General features: G+C 48.3%; 2 protein-coding genes across 2 annotated transcripts; both read left to right on the top strand.

The window, feature by feature from the left end:
* Positions 1 to 668: 668 nt before the first annotated feature.
* On the top strand, positions 669 to 1,685 carry rnf183 (ring finger protein 183; the record flags this gene model as incomplete). Its single annotated transcript, XM_079240553.1, has 1 exon — positions 669 to 1,685. One exon carries the CDS (start codon positions 669 to 671, stop codon positions 1,683 to 1,685), a length of 1,017 nt encoding a protein of 338 aa, XP_079096679.1.
* A 6,137-nt stretch (positions 1,686 to 7,822) lies between these two features.
* LOC306756243 (uncharacterized protein) lies at positions 7,823 to 8,853 on the top strand. The gene is made up of 2 exons (XM_079240944.1): positions 7,823 to 8,571; positions 8,644 to 8,853. Exons 1-2 carry the CDS (start codon positions 7,964 to 7,966, stop codon positions 8,699 to 8,701), a joined length of 666 nt encoding a protein of 221 aa, XP_079097070.1. The 5' UTR covers positions 7,823 to 7,963; the 3' UTR covers positions 8,702 to 8,853.
* The last annotated feature ends 205 nt before the right edge of the window (positions 8,854 to 9,058 follow it).

The following is a 9,058-nucleotide window of genomic DNA, read 5'->3' on the forward strand; positions in this document are numbered from 1 at the left end:
ACTTTAATGGTTTCAGCTCAAAGGATTCACCAGACTTTTAGCCTCCCAGACCCACCGGTCCTCACCCGCTACATATGCATCCGTAACAGAAATGGTGACCAGTAGAGATCTCTGCCAGTCAGAAAATACCAGTTTATTTCGCAAGTTGACACATTTTTGGCTCCATAAAGCTGATTTTACCGAGTCGTACGGAGAAGTTCAGACAGCTGACATTATCTAAAACTTTAGACTTATTTGTTTAGTAAAGCAAAAATCTGCCAGCGAGGATCTTTGCTGTTTCAGTTTGTTTTCTTGGTATTAAAATGTCAGAAAAGATTTTTAGAGATCAGGTTTGATTGGTTTATCTCCACAATGACGTAGCTGTAGCTGAAAATACCTAAAATACGCGACTCTGGCAAGGTGAAGCAGGACTTCAGTCTCCAAAGTGGACGTCTGCCCTCGACGTCGCCAGCTTTTAAAGGCTGAACTCTCTCTGCTCCTGTCAGAGCAGAAAACTCATCAACATGCAGCTGAATGAGCAGGAAGTGGACATTTTGCTTCATCATGTTGACACAGCAGAAAGTAAAGTCCTGCACCTTGTTTCCTGCTCTGCTAATGGCGTTTGTTTACCCCACAGCTGCTGCTGGGGATTTGGGAACCGACCTCCAGCTGACAAACATCCCTCCATCATGAGCGATGATACGAGCAGAAGCAGGCCTGGGGGGAGCCAGGGAACCGGACTGGCCCCCAATGTCAAACCCAAACTCAGCCAGAAAGAGCCCAACAGCAAGGAGGAGCCCAGAAAGAAGGAGGAGCCCAGAAAGAAGGAGGAGCCCAACAGCAAGGAGGAGCCCAGAAAGAAGGAGAAGCCCCCAAAGGTCAGGAGGTCACGGAGCACCGACTCGGAGCGGGGGAGGAGGAGGGAGCGGGACAGACTGCAGGGGGAGAGGGCGCACCGGGGGAGGAGTGAGGAGGCCCGGAGACAGGACAGAAAGGAAGCTGGAAGCGACTGGAGTAGGAAGCAGGTGGAAGACGACGTGGAGGACACCGAGTGCGCCGTGTGCTTCTGTTCCTATGACAACGTCTTCAAGACCCCCAAGCTGCTGGTGTGCGGCCACACTTTCTGCCTGGAGTGTCTGGCTCGCATCAACGTGACCTCCCCCGAGCTGAAGACGCTGTCATGCCCCGTGTGCCGCGAGCTGACGCAGCTGCGCCACAGCCGCGACCTGCCGCGCCTGGGCAACAACCAGGACATCATCAGCAAGCTGCCCGCGGACATGCAGCGGGCTCTGTCCGTCCGCTTCAAGCGCAGCAAGGGCAAGCTGGTGCTGAAGAACCCCCTCCCCAACAGCCACACCAAGCCCAGCGTCTTCTCCCTCCCCAAGAAGAACCAGGACGTTCAGGAGCCGGATGGCGCCGGAGGCAACCTGAACGCCATGGAGCTGGGGGTGGCCCCGGCCACCGTGGTGGACGTGGGCCGACCTCCCAACAGGATGGGGGGCCGCCTGCGCAGGCTGTTCCGCTCGGACCAGTGCTACTACGCCGTGGTGGCCTCCATCATCACCATCACCGTGGGGCTCATGCTGGTGGGGATCCTGGCCTTCGTCATCATCCCCAGCATCAACAGCAGCAGCAGGCCCCCCCGACCAGGCGGCCAGAACGCCACCAACCTGCCAGGACACGACGGCCATCCTGACGGGCATTAGACCAGACCTTGAGGCGGCGAGCGCGGACGTGACGGCGTGGTGGAGGAAGGAGGGCGCCCTGAAGCAGCGGCGTGATGAAATGAAGGAAAACGAGGCCTGCAGCATTTTTACACACAAAGCAATGAAGGAAAAACATCAAGTTCATGTAAATAAACAAACCCGGATTGTTTTCCTTTCTTTACTCTGCTTGTACAAATGGAAGATGTATATTTGTAAGTAAATAAGTACAGATTTATTTCTTCTATCATGAAATGAAGACATTTTAGTCGTTCTTTGTAACATCTCCACGCTGTCCCTGTCTTTCACCGCGCCGAACGGGTTTGTTGTGACGGGGACTTCCTGTCCATCTCTCTGAGCCGGTCCAGATCTGCAGACACCGGATCCCCTCTAGCGGTGCAAAGTCAGCTGGAAACACGACGGCTGCAGTCCTGGCTGTCAGGCGGAGCAGCTGGTTGGACCGCATGCCATTCGCCGTGTTGATGCAGGGCGGATGTGTCAACAACAGGCTGCGGGAATGTCAAGGCGATCCGTCCAGGCTTTTAATCAGGCCAGCTGGTCCAGGACCAGTTTTCTTTGCAGGGGGATGAAACAGAATGTCATCCTGAAGTTATGACCAAGCTTTTATGTTTACTGGCTTAGAAAAACAAAAGAAGAAAACGTCTCGGAGCAACAATCTGCTTTTCTCCCAACGTTTCTGATGTCTTTCCTCCTTTATGATGAACAGATTCTGTAGTTTGGATTCATTTTTACATCCAGGAGCCACTTTACCTGGTCCACCTTATATTTTCCTCCAGAACAGATTTAATTCTTAGTGCCATGGCTTGTTTTTGTTTGTTTGTTTTTTAACCTGCATCCTGACAGCAGAACGATGGTCCAGCTGCCGTGTTGTGCTGAACAGATCCACTCTGCCAAGAGGAACCTTCTGGACACGAGGCTTCTCCGGATTCTTAGGATTTATTCTTTATTAGTTTATTTATATCATAGATGTTTTTCTGTTGTTTTTCTGTTTGTTTGTTTTTTTTTGCCATTTCTGCCTATAACTGCTTGATCAGACAGGAGAGAAAGAGAGAGCAGAAAGAAAAGGTGGAAAAAGAGAAAATATGAGGAAAAGGGAGAGAAAACCAAACGTCCTCATCAGGAAACATTTTCCACACTCAGAAAGAAACAGGAAGTTACCTGGAACTTCCTGGAAAACAACAGATTTTCTTTATTTGCTTTTTCAACAAACTTTCAGGAATTTGTATTGATATTTACCATAAATTTCCATCTGATATGTGGAATTATTCTGGAGTACATTAACAGGAGGACGAAAAACATCAGATTGTGTCCAACAGAGTTTGAGCAAAGTTTTTACCATAAAGTGATGCTAAATGTAACAATTCAGTTCAAACTTTATTTCTATTATTAACACAACCTCCATTAACCAAAGTTTTGAACAAAATTATAATCAAGTTCAAAGTATGCACACCAAAGATATCAATAAAAAAATATCTTTGGTTTAAAAGAAAATACTGCAAGGACAATAAATAAGAGTTTTAAACAACATTAAAACCCAAGTAAGAGAAAAAATGAAGTCAGTAAACATTTAAATAAAAATAAAAATCTGAAACGATTTGTATCATATCTGTTCCACTTAGAGGACAAACAACCTGACCAGGTGTACCTGCCTCTCATCCAATGATTGCTGGGATAGACTCCCAATTTCTCACGACCCTGAACTGGAGTATGGAAAATAGATGTATGGCTGGGTTGGTTGGTGGATGGATGGATGGATGGATGGCTTGGTTGGTGGATGGATGGATGGATGGATGGCTGGGTTGGTGGATGGATGGATGGCTTGGTTGGTGGATGGATGGATGGATGGCTTGGTTGGTGGATGGATGGATGGATGGCTGGGTTGGTTGGTGGATGGATGGATGGATGGATGGCTTGGTTGGTGGATGGATGGATGGGTTGGTGGATGGATGGATGGATGGGTTGGTGGATGGATGGATGGATGGATGGATGGGTTGGTGGATGGATGGATGGATGAATGCATGGATGGATGAATGTGTGGGTGGGTGGATGGATGGATGGCTGGCTTGGTTGGTGGATGGATGGATGGGTTGGTGGATGGATGGATGGATGGATGGATGGGTTGGTGGATGGATGGATGGATGGGTTGGTGGATGGATGAATGTGTGGGTGGATGGACGGATGGATGGATGGCTTGGTTGGTGGATGGATGGATGGATGGATGAATGTGTGGGTGGATGGACGGATGGATGGATGGATGGCTGGCTTGGTTGGTGGATGGATGGATGGCTTGGTTGGTGGATGGATGGATGGGTTGGTGGATGGATGGATGGATGGATGGGTTGGTGGATGGATGGATGGATGGGTTGGTGGATGGATGGATGGCTTGGTTGGTGGATGGATGGATGGCTTGGTGGATGGATGAATGGATGGATGGATGAATGTGTGGGTGGATGGACGGATGGATGGATGGATGGATGGCTGGCTTGGTTGGTGGATGGATGGATGGATGGATGGCTTGGTTGGTGGATGGATGGATGGGTTGGTGGATGGATGGATGGATGAATGTGTGGGTGGATGGACGGATGGATGGATGGCTTGGTTGGTGGATGGATGGATGGATGAATGTGTGGGTGGATGGACGGATGGATGGATGGATGAATGGGTTGGTGGATGGATGGATGGATGGATGGATGAATGGGTTGGTGGATGGATGGATGGATGGCTTGGTTGGTGGATGGATGGATGGATGAATGGGTTGGTGGATGGATGGATGGATGAATGTGTGGGTGGATGGATGGATGGCTTGGTTGGTGGATGGATGGATGGATGGGTTGGTGGATGGATGGATGGGTTGGTGGATGAATGGATGGATGGGTTGGTGGATGGATGGATGGATGGATGGATGGATGGCTTGGTTGGTGGATGGATGGATGGGTTGATGGATGGATGGATGGATAAATGTGTGGGTGGATGGACGGATGGATGGATGGGTTGGTGGATGGATGGATGGATGGATGGATGGATGGATGGGTGGATAAATGTGTGGGTGGATGGACGGATGGATGGATGGGTTGGTGGATGGATGGATGGGTTGATGGATGGATGGATGGATAAATGTGTGGGTGGATGGACGGATGGATGGATGGGTTGGTGGATGGATGGATGGATGGATGGATGGATGGATGGCTGGCTTGGTTGGTGGATGGATGGATGGGTTGGTGGATGGATGGGTGGATGGATGGATGGGTTGGTGGATGGATGGATGGATGGGTTGGTGGATGGATGGATGGATGGATGGCTTGGTTGGTGGATGGATGGATGGATGAATGTGTGGGTGGATGGATGGCTTGGTTGGTGGATGGATGGATGGATGAATGTGTGGGTGGATGGATGGATGGATGGATGGATGGGTTGGTGGATGGATGGATGGATGGATGGCTGGCTTGGTTGGTGGATGGATGGATGGCTTGGTTGGTGGATGGATGGATGGGTTGGTGGATGGATTGATGGGTTGGTGGATGGATGGATGGATGGGTTGGTGGATGGATGGATGGATGGCTTGGTTGGTGGATGGATGGATGGGTTGGTGGATGGATTGATGGATGGATGGATGGCTTGGTTGGTGGATGGATGGATGGATGGATGGATGAATGTGTGGGTGGATGGATGGACGGATGGATGGATGGCTTGGTTGGTGGATGGGTGGATGGCTTGGTTGGTGGATGGATGGATGGATGAATGTGTGGGTGGATGGACGGATGGATAGATGGATGAATGGGGTGGTGGATGGATGGATGGATGAATGGGTTGGTGGATGGATGGATGGATGGCTTGGTTGGTGGATGGATGGATGGATGAATGGGTTGGTGGATGGATGGATGGATGGATGGATGGATGGATGAATGGGTGGGTGGGTGAACGGATGGATGGATGGCTTGGTTGTTGGATGGATGGATGGATGGAGGAATAGATGATGAAGCAGGCGGCAGGAGGGCGGATTCCTCACGTTGTCCGTTGCCGCCCCACCAGTCGGACCATGTAACACATTAACCAGCTCCAGTCAGAGTGTTTGGTGGTTCTGGGAGAGCTTGTCGGCAGCACTTGTGTGGAGAATCATCTTGTTTTAGGATCTGAACGACACAGAAAAGAAGCTGTTGGGAGGTTTGTTCCTTTAAATCAGGTGTCTCAGACCCTTTAAGGGCCGGTATCCGGCAGGTCCTGGTTGTTTCCCTGCTCAGACTCACCTGATTCAAATCAAATGGATCCAACAGCTTCTTGTCAACCTGTTCTTTTTTCTGGTCAGGTGTGTTGGAGCATGGAGACAAGAAAAACCTGCAGCATACTGGTCCTGGAGGACTGGAGTCCGACACCTGAGCTTTAAATGGTTCTTTTTAAAAAGAAAACTTGTCTGAAGTCATGTTTGGTTTCAGCTGCACCTGGACGTTATTTCACTGGATATTCCTCTGAAACTTCCCCGTTTAAGCTTTTTATGTTCATATTAGGAGTTTTCATTGTTGCAGTTGGAGGACAGTGAACTCATCGTCATGGTGGAGATGATGTGAGCTTTGTGACATGGTGCATCATCCTGCTGGAAGTTTCCATCAGAAGATGCTACACTGTGCTCAGAAAGGGATGGACATGGAGGCTGCGGAGGCAAACTGCTGATCCGGCAGGGTGGATCCATGTTGTCATGATGTTTCCTGCAGATTCCGGGTCAGCGAACGCACCATCAGTGGTGATTAAACAATGTTTTATATCTGGATCCGAAGTGTTTCTGTCCTGCTAGCTAACTTTTAACTTATCTTTCTTTTCAACTGTTTAGTTTATGATTTAATTGAGATTTTTCTCTTTGTTTCTCTTTGATTTTATGTTTTCTTTGAATCGTCGAGGCGTCCACAGAAACCTGGTCTGGGGACCAGAGGCGCCATATGCGGGCGAAAGTTAGGAAGATTCTAAGGGCCCCAGGACTTGATACGGGCCCAAAAAGATGTACTAAGAAAATCATTTAACTGTCATTAAAAATAATGAATATTTTTTCAAATGTTGTAATATAATATAGCAGTAATATAAACTGATAAACCATCTACAGTTGTGCTCATATTTATTCATCACCTTTCATTAAAGAAGGAGAAAAACAGCTGCCTGTAAAATAAACTGATATTGACAAAATAATAATAAATAAACATTTTATGAAAATCATGACATTATTTTCTAATTCTGGTTCAATAGAAATATATTTTTTTAAAAAGCAAACAAATAAGATAATTTATTACATATTACATAAAGTAATATTTAGTTGAAGAATCCTTTAATGTTTCCGCTCCAGTCAGGTGTTTTCTGTTCCTCTCAGTCAGACTTCTGCACCTGTTGACAGGTATTTTGTCCCACTGTTCAACAGAAAAGTCTCTCATTTGTCCAGGACCAATTTGTTTGTTTGTTTTTTTCTTTCTTTAACTCAATTAAATTTAAAAAAAAAAAAAAAAAGTGTCTTATATTACTAAATTATATTTTTGCACATTTTTAGTTATTGTTCCTTTTTTAAGTCTCCAGTTATTTGAGTGAATGTTGTAAATTCAGCTTTTCTTTAATGAAAGGGGATGAACAGATATCAGCATCAAGATAACCAAGTTACATGTGCTGTGATTTAACCCTTTATAGGGCACTCAATGAAATACCTTCAAATTAAACATTTTAACCTAAAATCGTCCTGGTATGAACCAAGACCTCCATTCTGTTGTTACATTAACAAAAATAAAGTTTCATGCTGAATATGAAAGGAAATAAAGAGATAAAAAATTGTCACTTGCCCCATAAAGGGTTAAAAACAGCCCCAGCTCTTTATTATTCCCACGAAAAGCTTTTTTAAAAATCATTTTGAAACAATTGAAGCAGAAACAAAAATGTACAGTTTGCAGAGTGGGTAGTGTCTGGTCCCAAACTCCCCCCACTGGGGACAGACTGCAGCTTGGACCTGAACTGGAACTGAAAAATGAAGGAATGTTCATCTGCTTCGATCAGGACTTAAGTTTCATCTCAGCTGAACATTAATGAGAAAAAACCCACGAGTGTTTCTAACCGGACTCTTTTTACAGTGTTCTTCCTTCGCAGAGACACTCCCCCCCTTGACCCCTCCGGGTCAGTGTGGTGGAAAGCCCCCCACCCTCCTCTCGTCCCCTCGCGCGTCCCACCCCCCAGGCCTGGTTATGTGACGGTCTGTGGACAGCTGGGACTCGGGACACGCGTGGACGGGCTCTGTGGGAATGGCGTCGACCCCCTCCGCCTCCGCCCTGACTGCAGTCCTGCGCTGCCGGGGGAAGATCTGGACCCGGAACCCGCCGACCAAGCGGCCCTCCGGCGCGGCGCGCGGCCTCGGGCTGGATCCACGCAGCGGATCCACGCTGGCGTCCGCGTGGACGCTCTGTGCGGGGACACGGCTCGCCGTGGCGTGTCGGTGGGCGAGGGTGGGCGATGACGTGTCAGGACAAGAAGAATACAAGAAAAACAACAAGTTACGTCACCCCGAACTTACGCAATCCGCGTGGAACCCGACACCCCACTCTGCGCGTGCGACGCTCGCGCGCGGACTGAGATCTGCACTGCTCGGCAGAGAAACCTGCTCCACAATCATTCCCACGACGGAACCCAAAGCTAAAGCTGCGCATGTCTGTGGAGTGCTCTCCGTCCACGCGTGGACGCTCCCACGCGGATCTCTGAAGCTGTCCGTGGCAGAAAAGCGGAGCTGCTGCTGGAGGCTGATCCACAGCTGCTTCTGTGTCACCCAGCTGCTGTCCAGAGTCTTCCTGGTGAGGCTGCGTGGACGCAGCAGCGGCGATGCGCAACATCTGGCGCATCTGCAGCGGGACGCCAGGTGAGCCGCGCGACACTTTCACTGAAGCCTTTCTGAACACCAACCTGATGCCTGCACATCATGCTCTTCCAGACACGTGGACAAGTGCACGTGTCCACGCGGGACGGCCTCTGATCTGGACAGGAGGTGAAGACCAGACCCGGTCCGTCTGGACTCCATTCCCTCATTTCCAACTTTTCAGCCCAAAATAAAAGAAACTTTCAGACTTTTCAACCTAAATTCATTCAAATCAAGCGAATTCTGTAATTAGATGGACAAATAAAAGCTGATGTCTTTATTTTATTTCCATTTTTCACCTTTTCTCCCAACAAATCGCCAGTCGAGAGGATGACGTCATCCATCAGCTCAGCTCTCCTGTTATTCATTTATCTCAGAATAATCCTGATGATCCAACAAAGCTCCACAAATCGCTTTGAAACGTAAATAAAAACAGGAAGCAATGATTTATAAATCCCATATTTTATTCCCAGAACATAAACAACACATC

The sequence above is a fragment of the Telmatherina bonti genome (genome assembly GCF_933228915.1).
Source record: "Telmatherina bonti genome assembly, chromosome: 5".
NCBI classification, from domain to species: Eukaryota; Metazoa; Chordata; class Actinopteri; order Atheriniformes; family Telmatherinidae; genus Telmatherina; species Telmatherina bonti.